The sequence below is a fragment of the Podarcis erhardii genome (genome assembly GCF_964252035.2).
Source record: "Podarcis erhardii genome assembly, chromosome: 11".
Lineage (NCBI taxonomy): Eukaryota > Metazoa > Chordata > Lepidosauria > Squamata > Lacertidae > Podarcis > Podarcis erhardii.
Window position 1 is genome coordinate 19750321 of NC_138501.1, and position 27788 is coordinate 19778108.

The following is a 27788-nucleotide window of genomic DNA, read 5'->3' on the forward strand; positions in this document are numbered from 1 at the left end:
GGCATCGCGCTGCCTTGCAGGGGGAAATTCAGCATCTGAAAATCATATAATGGTAATTACTTTCAGTTGATTAACTTGATTTGTTACCCCCATCATTTTGATTTGTGTGAATTATGCTTATGCCATCTGCATATAAATGTGGAAAAATATGGTGATGAAAAGGAGGGCTTAATCTGAATTAATAGCTTTCTTTCAACAAGATAATTTAGTTATCAGCATTAGGCCATAAAGTGATTTGTTAGGATTTGCATATTATTCTGCAGGTCTTAGCAACAGCTGGTGTTGCCTCCAGAGGAACCCAAAATACAGTTTTCAAGTTGATTTGTATAGATCAGTGTGATAATTTTAGTGGAGATGAGTAGGTGCTGTTGGCATCTTTGTACTTGTTGACAGTCAAAGCAGTGTATTGTACCTAAATACTCAGAAGTAATACCCAAACTCTTATCATTTCCACATCCACCTCCTTTGAAACAGCACAGGCAAAGGAGATAGACTTTGCGTGCAAACCCCACCTTTGGCAGGAAGCCATGCCTCCCTCACACCTGTTTCAAAGCGAAGCAGCTATGGTGGTGTTGTTTTCTGCTTTTGTACAGTTCCCTCTGAGACTGACAGGGTGTCATCGACTCTCATTGCTCCGAGGGAGATTTGCTCTACTCTATTCAAAATGTACAGCAGCAGTAAACCCTGTGTGCTCACTTCTCCCAGCTGCTGGCAGCTGGATGTCTGAGCTTTCCCAAAGGGAAGAAAAAACATTGCTAGCATACCAGACAGAGGCAGCCCTCCGACTCCTCATAAAGGGATCCATAGGGATGTGAGTTCTGAAAGGGGACCCATGATCTAATCAAGATCTTGAACGTGGGTGTAGCCAGGGGGCAGGGGAGCAGTGCCCCCCCCCAAATCAAGTAAATGAATAAAAATACTTAACTAAAAGTAGAAAATATCAGAATATTTGAAATTGAAATGCTCGCTGAGGTCACTTGGAAGACATTGCAGTGCATTTGCAACCCAACTGAGAGATAGGCATGGCTTCTGCGAACTGAGCAATCGCATTGTAGGTAGCTTCTGGAAGCTTCTCACAGTTTCCGGCATTTCCCCCTGTGAGCGTGCACCTGTAGGGCCTGTTTAGGAACTACTGGAAGTTTCCCATAGGCTACTTATACTGCATAACTGCCCTCAGGCCTCAGTCAATGATATAGTTCAGTTTATTCAAGTTCACAGTTTGGATTGGTGTGAAGGTCGTGTTGTGAACCAGTGTTTTATATATAGTGGAGTTTCCTGGCTATCGTCGGTGTGCCAACTCCAACCTATTCAGCCTACCTAAGATACACAAATGACTGAAGATTTTGACAGGTTTTTTTGAGCACTTGGGGTCAAAAGTTGTTGAGACATTTCATTCCAAATCTGCTTGTCAGAGCCAGACAGAAGATGGTGACAGGTGGGTGTCCTCCTTAAAGGTAAAGGACCCCTGACAGTTAAGTCCAGTCGCAAACGACTGTGGGGTTGCAGCGCTCATCTCGCTTTACTGGCTAAGGGAGCCGACATTTGTCCGCAGACATTTTTCCCAGGTCATGACTAAGCCGCTTCTGGCGAAATCAGAGCAGTGAATGGAAACGCTGTTTACCTTCCCGTCAGAGCGGTACCTATTTATCTGCTTGCACTTGACGTGTTTTTGAACTGCTAGGTGGGCAGGAGCTGGGACCGAACAACGGGAGCTCACCCCATCGCGGGGATTTGAACCACTGACCTTCTGATTGGCAAGCCCTAGGCTCAGTGGTTTACACCACAGCGCTATAAATTCTGGCATCGCCCAATGATCCTGATTGAATCAAATGAATCCACTTTCGAATCAGTCTTCCATGAATTCCACTCCCATCCCTAAGTGTAAGGCAAAATATGTTCATAGGCCAAATGGGGAGGCCTGGTGGGCTTTAATGAGGCTCGTGGGCCAGAGGTTCCCCACCAGTGATATAGTGAATTGTATCACTGATGTAGGGAGTTGCACAGATAACTGCTTCCATGACCTCAATAGGGCTTTTGACTTATCCTCTTATAGCAGCAGCCTCCTTGGCTCTTGAAAAGCTGCATCATATAAACTTTTCCAATACAGTGCTGAAAACTCAGAACAGATTTAAAAGCAGTACAATGCAGTACAGGCAGTACAGGCAGCTACTCACAAAGCTGTAAGGACACAAGAGTTGTTGAGCTGCTTTTTTCACAAAATCTCAAAAGAGAGGTTTTTGACATTTTGCCAATTTCTGCCTGGACGTATGGCAACCCTAGTTTTTGTTTTTTCATGTGATGCTCTACCTGGGCCAGTCAGCTGCAGAACTCCTTTAAAGCAAAATAAACCGCAAGGTTGAGAACAGAAGGGCGAGGTGGGCATTGGTAAGAAAAAAAGTACAGCAATGAAATGTGTCTATATAAGCAGCTCCATATGATTTCTTAAAAATATAATAATAATAAAGCCACCCACATTTTCATTGGGCTTTATTGGTGAAAGGGTTTTCTCCGTAAGACTTGTTCATGCAGTTTGCATTATTTATTCCTTCCCTGCCTTTTCCAGTAATGGATGAAAATGATTAAGGCCAGATTACTTTTCACATTTTGAGATGGAGCCATTTGGAGAATGTTCAAGGCAGGTAGGGCTGAGTAGGTGCTCTGTGAAAGTTTATAGATGGTTTTCTTCTCCGCAGCCGCATTGAGCATTTAAAATCTCAGAATGATTTATTGACAATAACTCTGGAAGAGTGCAAGAGTAATGCGGAGAGGATGAGCATGCTGGTTGGAAAATATGAGTCCAACGCCACCGCCCTGAAGCTCGCCTTACAATACAGGTACGTGCACAGAGAATGCAAGAGACAAAATAAACGAGGTAGTACATTTTCATGTAATGCTTGTTTCCTGGAAGAGACTTGAAGGTATGTAAGTACACATAATGTACTGTTCCGCCCCTGCCTTAATTCTACTCACTTCCTTACCTTGCACCATTACTTGTTAGGACTCTACTCAGTGTGAGTTGGCAGGGATAGCGTGTAGGAAGATAGTGTCCATTTCATGCTCTCTGGGGACTGCCTCAGAGAAAATGAAGAGTTGCCAATTTGACTTTGATACTAGGTAAAGGGTAAAGGACTCCTGGGCCGTTCAGGCTGAGGGAGCCGGTGTTTGTCCCCAGACAGCTTTCTGGATCATGCAGCCAGCATGACTAAACCGCTTCTGGCATAACGGGACACAGTGACGGAAGCCAGAGCACACAGAAATGCTGTTTACCTTTCTGCCACAGTGGTACCCATTTATCTACTCGTGCTGGTATGCTTTTGAACTGCTAGGTTGGCAGGAGCTAGGACAGAGCAACGGGAGTTCACCCTGTTGCGCGGACTTGAACTGCCCAACCTTCTGACCTGTGAGCCCAAGAGACTCAGTGGTTTAGATAGAATGTGCAAGTATTTAGTAATTATTCAGTTCACATCTGTACGTTAACTGCCTTACAGGTTATTCTCATTCATGGCACTTAGCAAGGTGCCTAAATGTTGGCTTAAGAGTAGTTTAGTAAATGATCATAGAACTAACATAAGTCACATGCTTATAAGGAAAGCAAAGTAAAACATTGCCAATGCTGAAAGTTGCCTTGGGAAAGTTAAAATGATGACCTGTTAGGCCCAGAGGCTGAAGCAAAACACAGTGAACAAACCATTTCATCTAAATACCTTTTGGCTCTTTTTAGTGCAAGTTTATCCCAGCCATTGTCCTGTCTTTTACTGTGGCATTCCCTGATGTTCCAAAGGGCAACGGGGCCAAACTCCACTATGTCATAGGAAAACAAAAGCCTTCTTGACTCATTCTGCATTCTACACTTCAGTGCAGTATTGAAAGCTGAAATTCCCCAGTCTAAATGTATTATGTTGTTGTTCAGTCATGTCACCCTTTCTTTCTCACATTAGCAACTCAGACTGTTAATAATTTATTTTTTATTTAATAAATTTAATCAATTTATATACTGTGTTTCATCCAAAGATCACAGGGCCCTTTACAGCATCGTAAGGTAGGGGTTGGCTAGGATCACCAAGCCTAAGCTGCAAGAAAGTTCTGGTTTCCCAGCTAACAGACAGAGAGGAAATGACATCATTTCAGACATCACTTCCCTGCAGTCACCTATATTGCCTTTTTCCTGTCTCGTAAATTACAAATAGTGAATCGTTTTTGTTGTTTCCAGTGAACAGTGCATTGAAGCCTATGAGCTGCTGTTGGCATTGGCAGAAAGTGAACAGTCCCTCATTCTTGGGCAATTCAGAGCTGCAGGAGTTGGGTCTGTTGGTAAGAACTCAATAAGTTACTTTCTCCATAATCCATTGTACTTCACCCTCAAAGGGTAGGTTGCAACACCCAATCATCTTGTGACAGTTCAGGCAACCCCCTCCCACCTCTGCCCCCCAATTAATCAAGTATGTTTTCTTTCAATCACATTTTTAACCCAAACTAAACTGCAATCAAATGAGAATAGCCATAGTGTCTAGTATAGGAAATTGAGGAAAGTTAGTGATTGAAGTTCTTGGTTCCAAACCTACCAAAAGAGAACATCAAAGGCTGAATGAAGGAGGCCACATACTTTGTATAGTCAATTCCTGAATAAGTGCTATTTAATTTGTATCACATGTTTCCAACCCAATATTGTAAATGCATCATTCAAGTGAACTGCATAATTTTTAGTGGCTTTAATGAACGATGGCTGGACACATGTATGAGAGAAGAAGTTGGTTTTTAACAGTTCCAGGACTCACAGCCAAGATATAATAGTTTCTCCTGTTTTATCAGTTGTTCTGCTTATTATTTATTTGATATGTTTGAGGCACTTTGGGACCCATTTTGTGGAAAGGTAGCATACAAGTAAGAAGATGATGATGAAGATACCTCAAAAGAGCTCACCTTAGACCTGCCATTATTCTTTTGCTGTGAATTTTCACCCTGTCTCTACCTCAACATTTTGGGTCAGGTTTTAGTGCCACGAACCACAACCAATACTTTAGGGACAGCATGGTCTAATAGTGAGTGAGCCACTTTCTACACACTTTCCTAGTTCATTTATGAAAATTACATCCAGATTGCAATTATTTGTTCTTGTAGAGAAGTTGAGAAAAATGTGTGATTTCACACATTTTCAACTCACCCAAATGGCAATTCGAGGTTTATAATACAGAGTTGTAGGGCATGGGGGAAACCTTTGGGCCCAGAAAAAAATTGTTTCCCAAGCTCTGCTGTGACATGGAAACTGCTTGTTTTAAAATCTAATTTATATCACCAGCTTCTCAAGAGCCACTTAAATATAATGTGAAAACTCCTAAAGACAAAATGACCAGCTGGCTTCAGTCTTACAAGATGGATGAGTTTCAGCAAACTAGAGTCAATGATCCACAGATGTGGTGGCGTTTTGTTTTGAGTCCTGTGGATTGGGCATGGTTGTTGTTTTTTTCTTTATGAGGCAACACATTTATCTGTGGAATTTTAATGCTGTGTTTCTATTATTAGAGTCCAAAATTAAGCGCAGATAGAAATTTCAATGCAAATTTTAAAGAGCTATTTAAAAATAATTTAAATGATAAAAGACACAAGCAGCAATAAAATGTCAGTCATCAGCCGAAATAAAAACTAACATGAGTTTTATAAGTAATTCACTGGAAGGACAAGACTGAACAAGAAGCTTTTCACAATCATCTAAAATTAAAGAGATGTCATCCAGGCAAAGTCATAGCAAGTACAAGTGGGGATATAGTTCCTGTTTTCAGCTGCCTGTAATTGTGTGAGCTTGTAGAGATGAGTTTGCAGGAGGCAGTGTGTCTTTATGCCTCTTGCATTAGCAGTATGCATATGTGGATCACATGGAAATGCATAATGGCTATTTGTTTTCCCTGTATCCTGGTAACATAGGAGAGATGTAATTCACATTTATAAAGGCGATGAAATATGTTAATACGTATATTTCTCACGCTTTGAAATAGAGACTGTCATTATTTCATAAGGCCTGCTTAGGTACTTCATTACAACAACAAAAAGTGTTTATTTTAATTTTAAAATGCACCAGCAACGACTCCATTGAACGTTGCACACACAAACAAAACAAATGCAGAGAATAAAACACAAACAAAAATGATTAAACACAGTGGTTCCCAGCTGAGGTGCAAAAAGGGGTGGTGATTTTCAGTCGCCGGAACAATTGTATGGGTGGATAAGTTTGGAAGAACCAACTGGCGTTGCTTTGCTACAAGTGATACACGGGGAGGAGGATATAACAAAAGAGAGCATCTGCTAAGAGATCTCATCTATGGCAGTGGTGATCCTTAGGCACGTAAATGCAGTTCTCTGTAGATGTCCAAAACTCAAACCTCATCTGCTTCATTTCCCTCAGCTTTGAGAGTTGCCAAGCAGCCTCAGAGTCTGCTTTCTGAAGAGGAGAGTCAGAAACCATGCTCTGCATTTGGATCATGGCCTGTGGGTCCACTATAATCCTGGTGTATTTTATCAGACATTTAACTTCCTAGTTGGAAGCACAAGATGTCAGCTTAAGAGCCCATCTACTCATATTAATGCTTATTACCTGTCTCCAGTACTGTATAGCTCTGATCATTTGCTTGGCAAACAGGGGACCAAACAGGTGATGAAAACATCACTCAGATGCTTAAAAGAGCTCATGACTGCAGGAAGACAGCTGAGAACGCAGCCAAAGCCCTGCTGATGAAATTGGACGGTAGCTGCGGTGGAGCGTTTGCAGTCACTGGCTGCAGCGTGCAGCCCTGGGAGAGCCTGTCATCCAATAGCCACACCAGGTAAGCATAGCTCATTGGGTCTGTTAATCCCCAGGCCTTAGCATTCAGAATGAAGTAGATTATGTTGTTTTTCATTTATCTTATCTATCTATCCATCCTCAAATCAGCATGCTGGGTTATACTGGTGTTCGTTACAAATCACTTCAGTGCCTCGGTGACTGAACTCTCTCAAGATTTTCAACAGGCGCTGTGCAAAAAAGAAGTTTGTGTAGATTGGTTGCGTGTGAGTGATTCTGATCTATTTCATAAAGAGCAAACTCATACCATTTGTTTTACTTCAGTGATTTCTCTGCCCTTTGTCTCTCAATTCCCTCTTCTCATTGAAACCTAAAGCAGGTACCTGTATTCTGTGAAGGCCGCAAAGGTTTCCAGTCTAGTGACTTCGTAGGTTTTTGCCTCAAACTTTTGAAGTGGCCACAAGTTGTGTTCTCGTTTCATAAATATATTCATTTCATATTAGAAGAAAAGAGTGTTTTTTTTAAAAAAAAGTGTTTTTCTATCAGCATTTATTGTTTTAAAAAGCAAAACTCAACAAATTCCATGACTGCAACTGCAGAAAACATCAGTTCAGAATGTGAACCACTTGGAGTTTAGACTAGAATAAGAAATTCCAAATACTGAATTTGCCTTTAGAGCCACTTATTCAATCCTTCTTCATTTTCAATCAAAATATGCTTGTCAGTGTTGAATTTTGTCTCTAAAAGTGAGTGGCAGAACTCTCATTGTGTGATTTAATGATGTATACTTGCTTGGGCTTATACAAGTATTTTTTATTGCATTGTGGCCTTCAGTATTTAAAAAGTCCAAAAAAGCCAATGTCCATAAATGATAGAAAGTTAATGACGATTTTATTTGTGTATTTCATTTGTATTCAGCCTTTCTTTGGTGGGTCTCAGTATGTTTCTCCATCCAGGCACTGACGAGACTCATATCTGCTTTTGCTGCACCGCTGCTGTAGGGCCAAAGGAAGACTACCCTTTGACCAAAAATACTCACAACCAGGCGAAACAATTTAAGCCATTTGAATCTGTCTGCCGAACTGTATGCAGATAAAATAACTCAAAATGGCGGTTGAAACTCCTCTTGTAAACTTTGAGGGCGGTGGTGGTGGTGGTGGGGAGGCTTTCTCCTTGGCAAGGACTTTTCATGTCAAAGTGAATAATTTCCCCTGCAGTTTGAAGCTCTTCAAAATGGGAGTTTGTAATGGGAGTGTTGACCCAGACTTAACTTCAGCATCAGGAATGAGTCGCTGAATGTCACATTGCAGAACACATTACTGGGAACAAATGCACAGGCAGCCACTGGTGACAAGGGGTTAAAAGACTGTAAAAGGGAGCAACTGCAACAAAATGGGGCTGGGGGGGGGAGGAGAAGAAGCAGTACAGAGGCCGTTGTTAGTGAAGTGAATAAAAATAATAGCTAGCATTTCAATTTGTTGGGCTGGCAGCATCCCAGCAAGGCTGCCAATTTATTTGTGAAAACAGAAGAAGAAAATCTGTGGCATATTAAGAAATCATAATTGTTCTAATGGAGAAAGCCTAGCCATGAAGCTAGAAGGGACAATTGTTATCATCAAAATATCTGCTGCATTAAGAAGATCCCTTAATTATTTGAACCAGTCAGTTGGGCAATCAATGGGGTCAAAAGTAGGACAGAAATCTGAACCTTTCCTCAGCTAATATAAAATGTAGAATTTGTACCACCTAGCCAGAGTTCTATGATATATTAAACCTGCTGTATTTATGTATTGTGAATAATAGATGGAAAGCACTTGCGTGATAGCCAATAAATCCTTTATACCGCAGTGTATCACACAGTTCAGTTTTTACAGTTCTTACATGAGTGTTGTAAGAGCATGTCAGATGGAACATAGTTGAGGTCAATACAAAGGCATTTTCCACTACAAGACATCTCATTTAGTTGGAGAGTACAACAATGTATTATTATTATTATTAGTAGTAGTAGTACATTATTATTATTATTATTATTATTATTATTATTATTAATATTATTAATATTATTATCATCATCATCGCTTTATATTCCTTCCTTCTAAAGGAGCTGAGGGCACAAACAAATGAATAACAATATCATGAAAAACAATCACATTTTCTCAGGCAGTGATTCCAAGATTGCCAGGAATAAATAGCATATTTCAGCCATCAAATGCCTGGTTAAACAGGAAAACTCACAAAAACTATGAATAGAGAAGTCTGTTTGTTGCATTTATAATCTGCCCTTCACCACATGGTCTTAGGGTACATAAAAGGATATAATATAACAATCTGAAATACACAGCATAAAACATGTAAGCAGTAAATAAAATCACCGTTACCCTTCACATTACTTCATCCTTCCTCCAAAGGCTTGGGTAGAAAGGTGTGTCTTAGCCCTCCGAAGAAAAGCATGAAAGGTGCACCTCAGAGGGGAAGGCCATTCCATAGCCTGGAGGTCACTAAAGAAAAGGCCCCCTTTTGGGGGTCAAGAGCGAGGCGCAGGTCACACGACTCACCTGCGAGCATGTCCCGGGAGACGTGCGTCCCAGTTTTGCATCAGAAAAAGTTTAAAGGTATGGCCTCACCTGCTGAGGGATGCATATGTCAACATAAGCCTCTTGAAGTGGCAGCCAGTGCAGATCTTGTAGGACTGATGTAATGTGAACCTAGGCAGTGATGCCCGGTAGCTGCTGGTTTCCACCCAGTTGCCGTTTCCAAACCATCTTCAAAGGCACATAGAGTATAGTACAGTAGTCCTGTCTGGAAATTACCAGGACATGGGTTACTGTGGCCAGTCTTTCTGTCTGGAAGGGACCATAGCTGGAAATAGACACTCCTAACCACCAAGGCCAAATCTGGCCTTGAGTACCTGTGCTGGATTCAAGAGCTGTTCCTCTTGGGGAGTGCAACCCTCTCCTGAAGGGAGTGTCCCTGCTTCACGGACCCAAAAGCCCAGAACCTTCATATTGTCAGGATTCAGCTCTAGTCCGGCTCTTTACTACTTCCAGGCAACGGTACGGTACCTGAGCTGCCTCTCCCGATTCAAAAGGAACAAAATGTTAGAGCTGGGTGTCATCAGAAGACTGGTGGCACCTCATTCCAAATCCCCTGAGGACATTTCCCAATGACTTCATATGTCAACAACACATGGAACAAGACTGAACATGGTGGACACCAAAATTGATTTTCATAAGGTTGAGCAATAAGTTTCCCAATACTACTCTCTAGAAATGACACCCTGGAGATAGGACTGGATTTCCTGTGACTCTCACGCCCAACCCAGAACTGCACCGATACTGTGGTCAACGGTATTGATCTCTACTGAGAGGTCAATGAGAATCAACTCCTCCTGTTCCACTTCTGACAAAGGTCATCACAGCTCCAGTGCCACACCCAGGCCTGAAGTCAGACTGAAATGTGCCAAAATAATTCCCTCAAGTATACTTGTAGTTGAACCACCACTTCCCTTTTGTGTGCCTTTCTCCAAAAGAAGATATTAGTGACTGGGGACTACTTTTTCAAAACTTCTGAGGCCAGGGAGGTCCTCTGAAGTGTGTTTGAGGGACAGTGCACCACTGTACCACTAAGGTCAGATGATACTTTTCTCCACACACCCTGCAATTAGGTCTTCGCAATTGTGTCTGTGTGAAGATTTAACTTGTGTTGTGTTGCCTAGTGAGCCCATAGAAAGTTTTTCAGAAGCTTTGGTATGTATTTCTTTTTTCCCCTGCCCCCATCTCTCGCTCTCTGATGGTGAGCCCAAATTAATTCATATTTTCCTCAAGCCCATATGTTTTATTTAGGGCAAGCAAGACAGCACGGCCATGATTTTACTGCAGAGGGAGGCCTGGTTTTCAGAGTTCTCTGCCCGCCAACTTGAGAGCTGTTGCAGTAGTATGAGGATGAAAATAAAGGTTGCGGCAGCTTGTGGAACAGGAAGTACTGGGACTTCAGCAATCTGTTGCACAGCCGTAAGAACCATGCTGGCTTCCTTTGCCTTCTTTTTTCAGAAGCCATTTTTGTACTAGCAAAACTACCACACTGCTAAACAAATCTGTATCAGCAGTGTTGAATTCCTCCCGGAATTTAAGGGAAACACAACAAGTAAAATTGTTTGCTTGCTGCTGCTTTGCCTATTACCTGTTATCCCTAGGAGAGGGAAGAGACCAGTTGGAATCAGCAAGAAGCTGCAATTTAAAAGCCTGTGTAATGCGACACTTTGTGGAAAGGAGTAGCTCAGGGAAACCGTTGTATGCCAGCCAATTCTGTGTGTTGCTCCTGAACAGCAGTCTGCTTGGAAGCCTCGACAAGATCGTGCCGGCTGGGGCTGATGGGAGTTGTAGTCACAAGGATCAGGAGGGCACCGGGTTGGGGAAAGCTCCTCTACAATGTCAACAGGCCGTTTCATCTAACTTACTTCTCAGAAGTGAAAGATAGTTTTGAGCTTTAAGCCATCCCTTTTCATGAACCTTGCCTTCATCCTTTGCCTCAAGAGCAAGCCATGTTCAGCATGGCTATAGAAACCATGGTGTGTGTGTGTGTGTGTGTGTGTGTGTGTGTATCTCTGTGTGTGTGTGTGTGTCTCTGTGTTTCCCTTCCTTTGTCAAGAAAGATGGAAAAATATTGCAACCCAGTGCAGAAAGTGATTTATTCCCCTGCTGATAACTGAGATCATCCAGCATTCCAGACAGGCACAGCTAATGGATGACTTAACCCTCACCCAGCAGCTGATTACAGTTCCTCAGGAGACAGCAGGCAGCTTTGTCTCTGTGTGAGACTGTAAGAAAAGCAGGCTTGTTTCTATCCTGTTTTAGTGTTGTTGTGATTATGCCGAGGAGTGGAATGTTAAGGAATGGGTAGTAGCATTGCAATTAACCTCTGCAAACCTTTTTTTTTCTTTGGAAGACTGGAGTGGTGGAAATATTTTAATGAGGTCTGCTCCTAGACTTGTTTAGAAACTACACAATGTGTATCTTAACATTTATTTTTTTTAAAAGCTGCTAATGTACAAACTGGGGTCAGATTGCCTCGTTTCTCTCTCCTCTTTTTTTCCTTCCTAATTTGAAATGCTGCCCTACAGAAAGGAATGTTGCATTAAAAAATAATAATATATTTTTCCATTGGCTTGTAAAATGGCCATGCTCGCTAGGGCTGATGGGAGTTGTAGTCCAAAACATCCAGAGGCCAGCAGGTTGGGTAATACGGGGCTTAGAAGCTGCCAAGGTTGTGGTGGGCCTAAAGAGCACAAGGGTTGGTTTCTAAGCCTGTGATCAAACCATATCTTGCAAGCCCTGTCCCTAATCCAAGATGTGTAGGAAGTGAGGCTTGGTAGAATGGGAACACAGTCTATGTTCAGAGGCATTTCTGTCGTCAAAGTCACTTGTTTCACTATATGCCACAGTATCAGAAACTGGCTTTAGGAGCAAGCACTGGTGACCCATGGCTCAGGTTGAACCCTGATGAGGAGTGCCAGGGGCCTCTCTCCACAGTTGATACAATCCTGAGATAGTAGAGTTGGCTGTGGCAATTCAGGATACAGGTGAGATAGGCCCTTTTGCAGGGGCACCAGATTGGCGGTTTGTTTGTTTTTTAAAAATCCCTTCAGACAGAAAACTAGCACATCTGGTAGAGACTTCTACCCTAGCAAGCTTCCAGAGCAGCTAGTTTTCAGAGGTGTGTTGTGACAGCAGTACACATGTAGACAAGGCAACACTAAAAGTGTGATTCCTCATCTTTAGTTTGAAATTGAACCATTTTCATACATTTTATGCTGCACGTGTAGACCATGCCTGGGTTTAAAACTTAGGAGTATAAGGCAGAAGACAATTGGTCCCCTCCCTTTTGCAATAAGGATATATGTGACATAAGGAACTTAGTTATAACAGGTCCCACTAGCCCAGCAATGTCACCCTTGATCGGCAACATCCCTCTGGGGCCTTGGGCAGAAAGACATCTTTCACAGCACCCCATTAGGTCAACAGGTCTTTAAACATTTTTTTAAAAAACCTAATAAACAAAGCAACTTTACTTTTCTACATGTTCGCCTCTGTGCTTAAGAAATAATGTGCACGTATTTGCATTTTGTTCTTTCCTTTTCACACCAAACGAGATACTGAGCACTATTGGGACTTACTGTTTCCTAAATACTTCCTCCCCTCTCCCAAGCACTACTAGTTCGACAGCAAGTAGCTGCGATACAGAGTTCACAAAGGAGGACGAGCAAAGGCTGAAGGACTACATTCAGCAGCTGAAGAACGACAGGGCGGCTGTCAAACTGACCATGTTGGAGTTGGAGAGCATCCATATTGATCCCCTCAGCTATGATGTCAAGCCTCGTGGAGACAGCCAAAGGCTGGATCTAGAAAATGCTGTACTCATGCAGGAACTCATGGCAATGAAGGTATTTCATTTAGGGACTTATGAATGGAGCTGTTTCGGGGTTTCCGGTTTTTTAAATGTAGCTGCAGCATCTCTCGTTACCTGAAAAGCATTAAATCCTAGCATACAACACCCCCTAAAAACCTGGCCAAGGAGACCCAGTGCCTTAGAAGCAAGAGGCCTGAGGACACAAAGTATGGAATTCATTGCCCTTTATAGCCATATATTAAGGAGCCGGCATTATCTGCTACTCTCTGAATGTTGCACCCTGGTTGCGCAGAACTATGTGAAACTGCAGTCTACCATGATCTTCTGCGCTTCCCCACCAGGAGGAAATGGCAGAGCTGAAGGCACAGCTGTACCTGCTAGAAAAAGAGAAGAAGGCTCTGGAGCTGAAGCTGAGCAGCCGGGAAGCTCAAGAACAGGCATACCTGGTCCACATCGAGCACCTGAAATCGGAAGTGGAAGAACAAAAGGAGCAGAGGATGAGGTCCCTAAGCTCAGCTAGTAGCAGCAGCAAAGACAAGTCCAGTAAGGTGAGGTGCTGTCATGGGTCTTCAGGTGAGAACTAATTAGAACCTCGATGTCCTTAGGCAGTATTCCTGTGAATACCAGGGATCACTCACAAGTCAGGAGAGAAGGAGGGGAGACAGGTGTGTCTATGGGGAGCATAATCAGGTGTAGGGGGTATCAGTCAAGGAGTGAGAGTGCTATATGAATGGAAGCAACGTGAAAAGATGTAAGATGTGCTTGGGAGCAAATGGGGAATATCCAGCAAGAAGGTGTTGCAAATTATTGGTAAACATATCTCTGGGTTTTTTACGACCTCCACTTGCTATGCTTTATTTTTCAGGAATGCACAGATGGCACCACGGCATCTTTAACGCTAGCCGAGTTGAAACCCTACAGTGAAAGTGAACTGACTACAGAACTGGCAAATGCACTTAGGCGGTAAGCAAAATTTTCATGATATCGTTCGTTTGGGGCTTTAAATCATTCAGATACCAAGCAATCGCACTTCCTTGCCCCTCTGCGGTTTTCTAAGAATACCTTTCCTCCTTTACTTTTCTTCAACGCTCATCAACATGGTCCCTTCAGGTTTCTTCAAGCCTCTAAAGATAGAGGGCTTAATTATTGCCGCTAATTCCCACATCACACATGAAAACCCTGAGGCACAAGAATAGCTGACTGAGTTAATGAAAGACCCCAAGGGAGACACATTGCAAATCTGGGAATAGCATTTCAATGTCATCTCTGTGACAATTAGACTTCCTGGTTCTGCATTAATAGTAGCACAAAAAATAACTGAAGATAAGGACTAGATCAACAGAGTAGTAACTGGACAAAGGTCCCCATCTCATCCAGGAAATGTGTTGGATTGCCCCAAACAGCCATCCCAGTTCAGGTACCACCCCTTCCAATTATTTTGTTCATTGGTTGAATAAGAATGAAAAAGCATCTACTCATCTGCTCTTCTGTGCTGATTGAGCTATTTCTTAAACCATGAATAATACTACCTTTTAGAAAATTCAAAAAGCAAACAGCTGAACGTTTTGTTCAGAAAACATTGGAAGCAGGAAGGCAGGCCCAGAGGCAATGCTACTACCATTTGCTGGCAGTGCATCTGATAAACAATATCAAATAAAAGATGAAGTTGTAGAACTAATTGACAAATTTAAAAGAAACAATTCGCTCCGGCTTGAAAGCATTCACGCCAGAGGTTTCAAATTGCTGGGCTATTAAGTAAATTCCATAATGTATCACTGGAATCACTGACCTGAACTATTATCTGACCTGACACCAGTTGGTTTTTTTTAATGGATCCAGAAAATTACAGACCCTGTAAGCCTAACTTCCTTCCCAGCTAAATTGGTGCAAAGTGTTAAGGGTTAGACTTGTTAAACACTGAGTGAAGAAAGGCATAATGCAAAAAGAGGGTTCAAAGCATGTTCTTCAGCCCTGATGCTAGACCATCTTAGTAAGCATGCAGTGTATCTATTGGCAAATGGAACTCTGGTACAAGCTCATCAGTTCTGTTGCTCCTGCATTTGCTAATGATGTACCCTCAAGCTGGTCAAAATTAACAAAAGGCCCCATGACTGGACTTCATCTGTTGCATGCTTAGGGCAACCTTTTACTGTCACAAGTATGGCATATGCAGCATAACCCAATGCATGTTTACTCAGAAATAAGCTCCACTGTCTTTCAGGTAAACGTCCATAGTAAACGTCCTAAATATATCAAATATCATCACAATTATAGGATCAGTACCCGTCTTATGTACTTTTTTATATATAAAAGAAAGTGATTTTTTCGTTAATGGAGATTTAGTCTAATCAGTGCAGTAGACAAAACAGCAAAAAAACCCAGCCCTTTGTAAATTGCCCAGTGCTTCTCTTTAAACCCATTTTCCTGGGGTTTCAGGAGTAGTGCAGAGCTGTTTGCAAAGGGCTTTCAAACAGCCCTGCACTTTGCTATGAAGTTCCAACAACTGGGCCTTCAAAGTGCAGCATCACCTGACATCACTCTCTGCCAGGGGCTGGGAAGATTTAAGATCTGACCCACTGGCCAGAAAACCCGCCCCTGGTCTACGGTGATATGTTACATGAGTCATTGAAAGCCTTGATTATCACTTTCTTCACTTGTCAGAGCAAGCAGGGTCCATCAGTTGCCCCGGCACTCTAGCCGATTATGTCATCGCTTCTGCTCTTTAAAAGAAAAGAAAAAGTTCAGGAGTTGCACTCCCTAGTGTTTCCCTAGCACTATAGACAGCACTTTTCTGCAGTATAGTAAAATAAGTGAATATCATTGTATGGTGGTTTCTTGTGGTAGAAATAAAGGCTTTCTTTGATAAATCTGTGTATTTCAAAACATGTGATGTAAGATTGCTTTCCTATATAATTGTCTATGTAGGAAAAACTACCGTACTGTTTGTTGGAGCCTTAAATGTCTATTCAGACACTCGTCCCTTTGAGGTTAGTGTAGCTTATTTCCAGGGAAGTGAGGACAGGACTGCAGCCATAAACTCTAGAATAAGCTCAGCACCGTTCCTTCTTGTAATGCTTACAGTGCGTTTTCCTTGCTACATGTAGACAGTGATCGTTTGCTTCGCAGACTCCCCCATTTTGCCTGTTGGGCTTCATCCTTAATAAATTCACCAACAGGTCACGAGCACTTACAGCAGTTACTCCCCAGGGAAAAGGAAATGAGAGAAATGTCCTGTAGGGAACAATCATGCACTGGCAAAGCAGAGGATGAGATGACCTAACAGAGGCTTTTTTGTGAGGGTGGGTTGACTCGGATTTCTAGGATTCTATGAAAAATGGATGAGAAGAAGGGAGAAATTCAAAAACTCTGCCAACCCTTTGAAACAGATAGGAGTAAATGGGAGTAATTGTCTACCCTCTCCATCTGCAACACAGGATTTTTTTGAGAGAGATAGAGACAGAAATTTTATTTTTTTAAAAAAATATGCATCATAAATGATTACTGAGAATACAAGGAGAATACAAAGGTATTCAGATTTACTTCCCCAGTTCAAATCTGGAGCAGATAATTATTGACCAAAAGCCAGTCCACTTAAGGGTGAATGATGTGAACAATTGCATGAAGTGCAATGATTTCAGCTGAACTCCCTGTGGAATAGTATCTTAGGTCACGAAAACCTCCATGCTGCTTGGCTAGCACAGACTCGTGACAACCTCAGCAGCAAGACCAGTAAGTCATGGAAATCCGCCTTCTATACTGGACATTCAACAGAGTTGGAAGCAGTACTGTTGCCAATAACTTAGAAATCCCTATGTTTAAAGGTTAAATTTTTACAGCTACTGCTTTTCATTGATGGCATTATAAAGGTAAAGGGACCCCTGACCATCATGGCCAACTCTGGGGTTGCGGCGCTCATCTCGCTTTATTGGCCGAGGGAGCCGGCGTGCAGCTTCCAGGTCACGTGGCCAACATGACTAAGCCGCTTCTGGTGAACCAGAGCAGCGCACAGAAACGCCGTTTACCTTCCTGCCGGAGCGGTACTTATTTATCTACTTGCACTGGTGTGCTTTCGAACTGCTAGGTTGGCAGGAGCAGGGACTGAGCAACGGGAGCTCACCCTGTCAAGGGGATTCGAACCGCCGACCTTCCATTATATCTGGCCCCAAAACTACACACGCATCTCTTATTCCTACTTACAACAGCCATGTGGAGTAGATTGTTATCTTCATTTTGCCAACTGCAAAAAAAAACTGATGATAGTGGCTCATTTAGGGTAAACCAGTGAGCTGTAAAAACAAAAAAATTCCTTCCAGTAGCACCTTAAAGACCAACTAAGTCAGTTCTTGGTATGAGCTTTCGTGTGCATGCACACTGAGCTGTAAATTAGCGGTGTGGCGCATCAGGCCTGGGTGTCAAAAATACAGGCTCAGATTCAGTAACCTTGCATAGCTCTCACACAAATCAGCTCTACCTTATCAGGCTAAAATTCCTCTGAGAAGTCTGGGGTACAAAAGTAGCCAATAATAAAAAGCAGCTGTCTGCTGCACCACAGTGGCTTGCTATAATAAATTATTTTCAGTTTAATAGTGGTTGTCTGGTCCTTTTCCTTCTCAGCAGAATGACCTTTATTGGGTGGGTGCTGTTTTGCTCTAGTGCCCTTAGTGATGCTGGCAAAAACTCCTCTGTTATAAGACACAGCCATTCTAATAATGGGCTGCAGAACAAAAATCTTTGTATGTGCCTCTTTTAAAAACATATGCGTTTTGCGGGGATTAGGACCTGTTCAGTCGCTTTTCAGGAAGACAATTGATTCTGATGAGCTTGGTCCTCTCTTGGATACCGGAAGTGCTTGAAGAAGCAAAACCAAAATGAAATAACAGTACTGTACTGCAAACATACAATAGCCAATTAAAAAGTGATAGCAAAAATTAGACTGCAGTAGTTACACACAGATGCCAACTCAGATTGTGTATTAAAGCAAACCCATTGCTCCTCCCAAAGCATTGTTCTCACAGCTTCTTGCCAGCATTTATTCCACACTTCGCTCTTTCCATGACCTAATTACCATGTACATTAAACAGTGGGGGCTCTGCTACAGTTCAGTGCCAAATCCTGAGACAGATTGTAGCAGAGGCTATAGAGCACTTCTGATAATGATGTGGCCATCTGCAGGGTACAGGGATTCCTGCCTTTTCATTAATCCCATCTTTCCTCAACCTTTCCTTAGTCAAAGGGGGTCCCTAGCCTATTGAGAGTTGAGATGCGTCATACCTTTCTTTGAAAATGCCCATATGCTAATAAAAGGCCACCGTATTTTTGCATAACTGCAAAATAGCACAGACTCTCTAAACCAGGACAATATTTCACATTTCAGCAAATGATTGAATTCACCCTTGTTATCTGGCGTTGAAAAATATATGTGTGTATTACTGAATTTGTAGGGAGGGGGGAGGAATGTTTGAGAAACACCTTCCAGAAAAGCGGGTATACTTCACAGAATTTTGCAGATTTCTTTCGGCTATCGTGAGAATACTTGTGCAATGGATGTCTGGGGCTGGGGAGAGAAATATATTATTTGACACCATACTTTGATGCCCAAACCATGTCCTGATGGTGAAATACACTCTTGCTAATGTCTTAGCTGTACAGTGTGATTTAAGTTTTATTTAGGAACACAGAAATGCAAAGCACTTAGTTACATGAATCTACCATTAACAATAGTGTATTCCCTTTATTGAGGACTGAATAACGGTTGTTCTGTGTAAGTATCAGCATTAGTATGAAAATGTTTTGTGGAGTTGACCGTAGCTGATGCATCTTTGTGTTTGGTTTCTATTGCCAGGCAGGAGGATGAACCGGTGCTTAGGGGAGAGACCATAGGTGGAACATGTTATTCGCATGTAGTAGGGCCCAGGTTCAGACACTGGCATCTCCAGGTATTAAAGGCTCTTGTCTGAACTCTGGAGAGCCACTGCCAGTCAGAGCAAGATACTGAGCTCAGTAGTCCTGACTCACGCAGTACAACACAGGTTTGTCTGTACCACAGCATTATTATAGTTGAACAATGCCTTATTCTTCCATGTTGCATGTCACTACACAGAAAGGAATGATAGGTCCATCACTCACGAAATTACATTTGGTTGCTGCAATAGGGAGCTACAGAGTGAGTCACTTTTTTCCAAAGCAGGCAACAATTTGCCTTTAATCCAGGTTTGTGGTTTACCGGAAAAATAGTTCCCCAAATCCACAGTAGGTAAATATCTTTATTAAGCCGACAAAAAAAGAGAGACAAAACATCAAGCAATCTTTGAAGTTCTCCAGGACACTTTAGGCGGAGCGTTATGCAAAGCTGGGATGGGAAAGTAAAAAAGCCAGCTTGGTCTTAAAAGCATAAAGACTGCAAAGGTAGCATTCTTAAGAGTCTGGGAAGAGGTATCAAATTCCATATGTTATGCAACTCTCCTCGGTGCTATGCATTTTCCAGGTTATATCAAAGATGTTCTAAGATGATTCCCAGTGGCTGATTTTTGAAAATATAAAAACCAGCTGTTCTCTGGATCTGGAAAGGGTACTTTATAAAATAAATTCAATGTTGTTGATTCCATGTGTTTGGGTAAAAAGCTATTATTATGAAAATAAATTTGAATGGGAATCAGAAAGCAGCAAATCTTGGGACTACTTGCACTCTTTGCAGCTTCATGTATATCTTCTAGCTTCCGTTCTATAGAAAGGAACTCGAAGATCAGTGGAACCCAGGTCCTGAGGGTATTAGATCTTATACAGTGGTGCCTCGCAAGACGAAAATAATCCGTTCCGCGAGTCTCTTCGTCTAGCGGTTTTTCCGTCTTGCGAAGCATCCCTATTAGCGGCTTAGCGCTATTAGCGGCTTAGCAGCTATTAGCGGCTTAGAGAAAGGGGGGGAGGGAAAAAACTCGCAAGACGTTTTCGTCTTGCAAAGCAAGCCCATAGGGAAATTCGTCTTGCGAAGCGCCTCGAAAAACGGAAAACCCTTTCGTCTAGCGGGTTTTTCGTCTTGCGAGGCATTCGTCTTGCGGGGCACCACTGTAGCTCACTAACTGATAATATTGTTGGACTCAAACTCTCACTACCCTCATCCAGCATGGCCATTTGGTATTGTTGTTCATCAACAGGTTAGCTATTCCTCATAAAGAAAGCTTCTCTCTTAAGGAGACACAAATATTCATCCAAATGTGTTTTGATTGCCATGCGCAGTTTTAAGAAACTGAAATTTCTCCCAGGTTGTTAGGACTCAGTTGTTTAGATATTTTCACGTATGACACAAAGCTGCCTCTTTGTCTATCTTACTATTTATTATCTTGCCAATTGAGGCCCACTCCCCTAGCTATATGTTTAGCAAGTTGACTAGTGATGACTATTTTAAGTGCATTTCCAGCACATCTCTTTTTTTTTTCAAAAAAAAATTTTTTTTGCTGAACTCTCTACTTTAAAAAGCATGTTTGGTCACACTTCCTGACATAGTGGGACAGTGCCACCTATAGGCCAGTCTAGGACTATGCGCTAATTAAACTCTCCCCAATGGCTTGTTTTATAGGTTGCAGTAAGCCATGTTGATTGTGCTTGCACAAACTTCATTTCTCATCTGCTTCAAAGTGGCACCAGTCTCTCAGAGACTTTCTGCAGTGTTGCTGAGTGCCTGGAAGCCACTGATCTCACTTGTCAAGGGGAAAGAGAATACTTTTCGTAGCTCCCAGGCTTAGAACCATTTCCTCCTCTGCAAAAATCAGAGGTTGCCTTATCTTAGAGAAACCATATGAGAGCCCTTGTTCTGAATGCCAATTTCAACCTTTCACAAGCTTAATTGTGCAACGAAAACACAAGTTAAAGCTAGAACGATGAGAAAGAATTCTTAAGTGCCTTTTGTCTCTGCAGAACAGCAAAATAGACATGATTGTACTGATCACATCTGAGACGCTTTTACCTTGGGAATGGCTCTTGTTAAAGAGATCAGGGAGAGACCTTCTTATGAATGCTTCACTTTAGACCCAGCTACTGCAGCTTCTCGTATTGTAGGGCTAATGTGCAAGGACTTGGATCGCACAGGAGAAAACTGTGTGGTGGCTCCTTTACACAACATCAACCCTTGGGAGGGTTAACACAAGTGTGGGAAGTAAGCGCCCTTTTGGCTTCTTGACTCCAAGAGTTACACAACAGCAGCAACTTTCAGTTGTGTATATGCATTCCCTACCAGTGATTTTGAACTGTTTATTCATTTATAAAACTCAAGGTGCCATACACAGATCTTCCCACCCCACCCCATTTTATCTTCACAACCACCCCATGAAGGATATCGGTTGAGAGTCTGTATCTGGACCAAGGTTACCCCTTCCTGGTCCTAATCCTCCACTTTCAACCACTACACCACGCTGGGTCTACTCGTCCTTCATGCATAAATGTGTAGTGATAAATAATTGCGCTTTGTGCTTTTCAGAGAAAAGAAGCTGAAAGGCAGAGTGCAGGAGTTGGTGAGTGCCTTAGAAAGACTGACAAAGAGCAGCGAAATCCGGCACCAGCAGTCTGCAGAGTTCGTCAATGACTTGAAAAGAGCAAACAGGTAAAGGATCTCGCCCACCCCTGGCCAAATGGCAGTACACACTAGAATCATAGAATTGTAGTTGGAAAGGGACTCCTGAGGGTCATTTGGTCCATGCAGGAATCTCAACTAAATTATGTGTGACACTGAACTGGAACTATTTAGGCGCCGGAGTGGTACACGCTCTAGTTATCTCTCGCTTGGACTACTGCAATGCGCTCTACGTGGGGCTACCTTTGAAGGTGACTCGGAAACTGCAATTAATCCAGAATGTGGCAGCTAGACTGGTGACTGGGAGTGGCCTCCGAGACCATATAACACCGGTCCTGAAAGATCTTCATTGGCTCCCAGTACGTTTCCGAGCACAATTCAAAGTGTCGGTGCTGACCTTTAAAGCCCTAAACGGCCTCGGCCCTGTATACCTGAAGGAGCGTCTCCACCCCGATCGTTCAGCCCGGACACAGAGATCCAGCGCCGAGGGTCTTCTGGTGGTTCCCTCGCTGTGAGAAGTGAGGTTACAGGGAACCAGGCAGAGGGCCATTTCAGTAGTGGCGCCTGCCCTGTGGAACGCCCTCCCAGTAGATGTCAGGGCAATAAACAACTATTTTACTTTTAAAAGACAGCTGAAGGCGGCCCTGTTAGGGAAGTTTGTAATGTCTGACACTGTATTGTTTTTAATATTCAGTTGGAAGCCGCCCAGAGTGGCTGGGGAAACCCAGCCAGACGGGCGGGGTATAAATAATAAATTGTTGTTGTTGTTGTTGTTGTTGTTGTTGTTTGAAACTTGTGTTTATTGTGAACCACCTTGAGTGAAAGTTAACAGGAAAGCAGTATGCAAATAAAGCAACTAACTGTACTCTTAATCAGACGACAGCTTTGCATCTATGCCTCCAGAAGCAATGAAAACTGTACAATCGTCTGCCCACTTAATAAAAGTTGCGTGGGCAACTGGGGTTGGAAGTGGGGAAGATGCATGCCTACTTATGGCAAAATAAAGAAAAAGTACATAAAGGGTTTTCTAGTCATATTATTAGGGGGCCTCTATATGAAGTGTGGGAGAAAAATAAAAAACTCCTTGAATGGAAAACACCCTGGTGGCTATCACCAATTGATATTTCAGTGATTAAAAAAACAAATATGGAAGGAAAAAGGTTTACTTATGAGGACCTACTAATAAGATCAGAAAGTGGATGGAGGATGAGAACATATGAGGAGCTGAAAGATAAATTAACAAGCTGGTTACAATTCCATCAAATAAATGCAATATGGACTGAACATAAAAAAGTAGGGATGAATGAGAAGAAATCCAAATTTCAGATAGAAATAATTGAGGGTAAATCCAAACTATTATCTAAAATGTATGATATACTATTAGAATGGGACACCAAAGATGAGGAAATAAAGGAGGTCATGACAAGATGGGCAATGGATCTGGGATATAATATAGAGTATGATAAGTGGCTGAATTTATGGATTAGCGGAATGAAATTCACGGCATGTGTAACACTGAGGGAAAATTTAGAAAAGATGATGTATAGGTGGTACATTACCCCAGCAAAACTAGGGAAAATGTACAAGACAGGAAATAAGTTTTGCTGGAAGTGTAAAACTAAAGAAGGTAATTTTTTCCACATGTGGTGGACATGCGACGAAATGAAGAAATACTGGGAATATATTTATAATGAGTTAAAAAAAATACTTAAATATACATTTCCCAAAAGACCAGAGGCCTTTCTTCTGGGAATAATTGGGGACGAAATTAAAAAAGATAAGACATTATTCCAGTATGCTACAGCTGCCGCCAGATTATTAATTGCCCAAAATTGGAAAAGTCAAAACACCCCAGCAATTAGTGATTGGCAAACAAAGTTATTTGAATTTGTAGAACTTTAAAAAATGACACAAAAAATTAGAAACCAAAAAAATACAAAGTTTATTAACGATTGGAATAAATTTATGATTTACATTGAAGGGAACTATAAGAACCTAAAAACTACAGCAGGACTGATATAGATCTTACGATGTGCAAATCATTATAATTATCAACTGCAGGAGAAATAAACTACTTATATTAAGAAGCCTGATACCGGGAGGGATGGAAGTCAATAGGTGTGTAGAAGAACGATTTAAACATTTAAAGATATAAAGATATAAATGAGAAGACAAAGAAACGTAATGGAAATTGATATTATTTACATGTTATGTTTAGATATTTATTTAGTTTTCTTTTTGTGTTTGGGTGTTTTTTGCAACTGTTGTAACTGTTGATTTGTTTTTCTTTTTGGTGATTCAAGTGAAAATTAATAAAAAGAATTTTTTTAAAAAAAAAAAAGGAAGTGGGGAAGATGCTATCCAGAAAATAAGATATCTGTATCTAAGATGTGGATTTGAGATTCTCACATGAAATACCCCAGAATGACCTGTTGATGCTTGTTTTACAACAGTAACCTTGTTGCTGCCTATGAGAAAGCAAAAAAGAAGCATCAAAATAAGCTGAAGAAACTGGAATCCCAAATGATGGCGATGGTTGAAAGGCACGAGACCCAAGTGAGAATGCTCAAACAAAGAATTGCCTTGCTGGAAGAGGAGAACTCGAGGCCCCATACCAATGAAACGTCACTTTAAGTAGAGGGGAAGATTTTTATTTTAATTTTGAAAAGAATCCATGTGCGTTGCAAATTTGTCTCCTGGAAAGACTCATTTAGGTGGTGAACACACAGGCGGATCTGGGAAAGGTGGAGGTCAGTGCCTCAAAAAGAGGAGTTAGGACTTTGGCAATATATAGCCATCTGGAGGAGCCAAAAATTTAAGTGAGGCTTTGGATGGCTCTGCATATCAGACAGTGCCTGGTGATTAATGTATCCGTTTATCAAGGTTCTATGTAGTTTTTTTATTCACAAAATTTCCCTTTTTCTTTCTCCAAATTGTTATGGTCACGAACACTGTTCTTATGCATCAAGAACGTTCATTTGAGTCCCCAGCATTTTTTGAGGGAATGTTTAAAGGCCATGGGACAGGCAGCTTTCATTTGAATGGGTAGCAATTCTCTATCGCTTCCCCTCTAGCTCCTTCTCTCCAGAAAAATGCTCAGACACTTAACTAAGGGGAGAGCCAGACATTTATTTGTAGCTGGCCTCTGGCCACAGATTAAGCCCAAGCAAACATTACCATAGCCCTGCAAGACACATCTAAGGAAGCAGCATTGTGACTCATTCCTCTCCAGGAGACTGGAGCCAACCAGCTCTGCATGCGTTGCAGCTAGTGCTGCCAAGTGAGATTTTAAAAGGGGAGTAGTATTTCAAAAGGAAGAGGCAATTCAAAGGAGCTTTGAATATGCTGACCCAGTGCCTGACACCCTCCATCTATCAGGAGGGTGCTATGCCGTTTCAATCTCTCTTCTAGACATACCAGCAGAATCAAAGCAGGCAATCCAACTGTTTTTCTGATCCAGGTAGAGGTGGTACAAAATTGTACACACACCCCCATGGAAGTAGATGCAGTTGCTGTACAGTGTCAGAATAATCAAATCATCAAGTTCCGAGGCTGAACATGGTTTAGGTTGTAAGGAATGTGCCTAATCAAATGAATGTAGGGTGGTGCTCCCTGAAAAGCTGGATGAAGTCACTTGCAAACGTGTTATGATGATGCTAGTTCGGCCATGTAAAACCCATCGTTATCAGTGGGAGTGCAGCAGGTTGCCTTAGTCAGTTCTTTGTATATCTTTAATATTCTAGCCTCTGTTCTTCTCTAGACATAAACGCAGCAATAACTAATTGGTGGCAGGAAGAGGGAGTCTAGGCAAACATTCTGGGAATGAGGAGTGTCTCAGCCAACAGTCCCAAGTTCTTCCACATAATTTCACTGTAGCTGATCATATGTGCTTTTCTGGACAGGTTTTGGGATTTCTGCTGCAGTCTCTCTTCTGTGTTGTAGTATTTTACCTGTTCAAACTAAGGAGGTGAAATGTTCAGGTGCCTCTACAGCAGTGGTGGCCAAACTTGGCCCTCCAGCTGTTTTTGAACTACAGCTCCCATCATCCCTAGCTAACAGGACCAGTGGCCAGGGATGATGGGAATTGTAGTCCCAAAACAGCTGGAGGGTCAATTTTGGCCGCTACTGCTCTACGGGGTGTTTTGTCTGTCTGTATTTTTAAGGTTTAGCATTCAGGAAGAGGGCAAATATGTGAAAATTAATGTTAAGTAATGCATGTTTAACTCTCATTTGTACCTGATTTGTTGTCTGTCATTCTGCTGCATTGTTGTTTTCCGGTATAGCACATCTATCCATTTGGCAAGCTGTATAGTAGGGGGACAATTTTGGTCATCTTTTGCCCTTCATCCTAATTGGCTTTCTTAAGCAAAATTCAGTTTACAAGCAGACTATGTTAATGTTTCTCCAAATGAATTAATGCCATCCTAAATTAAGATTTGGAGAGGACAAGGTATAACACAACTCCAGGGGGAAAGACCTTCCAGCTATGGCCACTGCTACCCAAACTGGACCTTCTGGCCTAGGAGCAACTCCTTCACCTTAGCCTGTTTAAAGGATAAGCAGTGACATCTTCAAGGCTTGTTGGTAGGTGTGACCTGTCTTGTCTTGAATAAGACAATGCAGGCCACAGCTTCTGTGAAACAGATGTTAAATGAGTTGATGGTGCAGGAACAATAGAATCTCGGTGGATTCCAGTTCAGGTCTTCAGACTATCAAGAAATACTCTTAAAAGTATTTCTTTAGATCTGCAAAGAAGCCCAAAACTTTTTCTGTCCACCATCTACACAGTACGGGGCACCTTTTTTAAACTCTCCCACTAACCAGTTTTCTTATGTTCAGTGCTCAAACATCTTACAGAACCAGCCTTTCTGATTAAAGAAGCTATGTGGTTCATGGGAGGGGGTCAGCTCAGCTGACCTGAATGCCTCCTGGAAGATACATGTAGTGCTTCCCACCTGCACCTTTACCAGGTATTTATAGAATGTATACATTCCTCTGCGGTCCTCAAGGATGTTTCTTTGCTATCAATCCTGATGGATTTTTCAAGGACTTTGAGCACATATAAGAGAGCACCGAGACTCCCTTCTGTCCCACCCTTGAAGATTTTCTTAGCTTTGTCCCCCCATTGGGGCATGTTCTAGGTTTTCATAAGACTACTTTCCTATTTTACAAGTTCCAGCTTTAAAGTAAAACATCTGTCCCCAATGTGCTACGTACCAATTGTTTATTGGACTAAGACTGCTGCACTAACTCTGGTTAAATGCCCAGAGCTTGAGCCACGGTTATTAGGTAAGATATCTGCCCACTATCTTAAAAGTTTTAATTCTTGATTTCTGGTGCAAATGGGCAGCTAACAATCTTCACATCTAACTAACCAATAGCTGTGATAAACCATATCTATCCTTCTTGCAGGATTGACTGTATTCATGCATGTGTGCTGTACTCACCAATTTCACTTGCAGGAAGGGAGTGTAGCTGTGTTTCAATAACCAGAACTGTCTGCTTTACCAAAATTCATTACAGTCATACCTGGTTCTCGAACGCCGCAAACCCGGAAGTGAGTGTTCCGGTTTGTGAATGTTTTTTGGAAGCTGAACATCCGATGCAGCTTCCGAAACGGATTCTGTTCGAAAACCAAGCTACAACTGTACTTGGTTGGGGCAAAGTGGTGGGAAACCGTCCCACCCACCACCAAAACACTTAAGTTAGAGGTTATTGGCAGGAAAATACAGATCTATTATTTTTCAGTACAATATTGCAAGAATGTTACTTTGTGTGGAACAGCAATTTATGAGTTCTCGAACAACATTTTTGTGAGTATGTTAGGAACCTTCCACAGGAGGGGTGGTCTATTAAATTTAAGCTTTCGTATGTTTCTGTGGTGGGAAGCAGCTCTCCTGCCTATCAGATGCTTCCTTCAACAAACAGTCACTTCTTCATCATAGGGAACATAGTCAGCTAGAATGATTTAAAAAAGCAGACATGGGCTACTGCCAGTATACAGTTCAAGGTGTTTAGGTTGAAAGCAAAAATTTGTCACTGCCACTC

General features: G+C 42.0%; 1 protein-coding gene and 1 long non-coding RNA gene across 5 annotated transcripts in view; one reads left to right on the top strand and one right to left on the bottom strand.

The window, feature by feature from the left end:
* MCC (MCC regulator of WNT signaling pathway) overlaps positions 1-25234 on the top strand; it is a 198068-nt gene extending 172834 nt beyond the window's left edge. For all 4 annotated transcript variants that reach the window (XM_081880360.1, XM_081880361.1, XM_081880362.1 and 1 more), the window contains 8 exons: positions 2694-2834; positions 4211-4311; positions 6632-6815; positions 12977-13211; positions 13519-13725; positions 14043-14140; positions 21648-21770; positions 24194-25234. In XM_081880360.1, coding sequence (XP_081736486.1) covers positions 2694-2834; positions 4211-4311; positions 6632-6815; positions 12977-13211; positions 13519-13725; positions 14043-14140; positions 21648-21770; positions 24194-24374 — 1270 coding nt within the window. In that variant the 3' untranslated portion in view covers positions 24375-25234. The remainder of the gene's footprint in view (positions 1-2693; positions 2835-4210; positions 4312-6631; positions 6816-12976; positions 13212-13518; positions 13726-14042; positions 14141-21647; positions 21771-24193) is intronic.
* LOC309352217 lies at positions 8592-12970 on the bottom strand. The gene is made up of 2 exons (XR_014161143.1): positions 9397-12970; positions 8592-8876 (listed from the first exon to the last, which is right to left on the bottom strand). It is a non-coding gene; the product is annotated as an uncharacterized lncRNA (long non-coding RNA).
* Positions 25235-27788: the final 2554 nt, after the last annotated feature.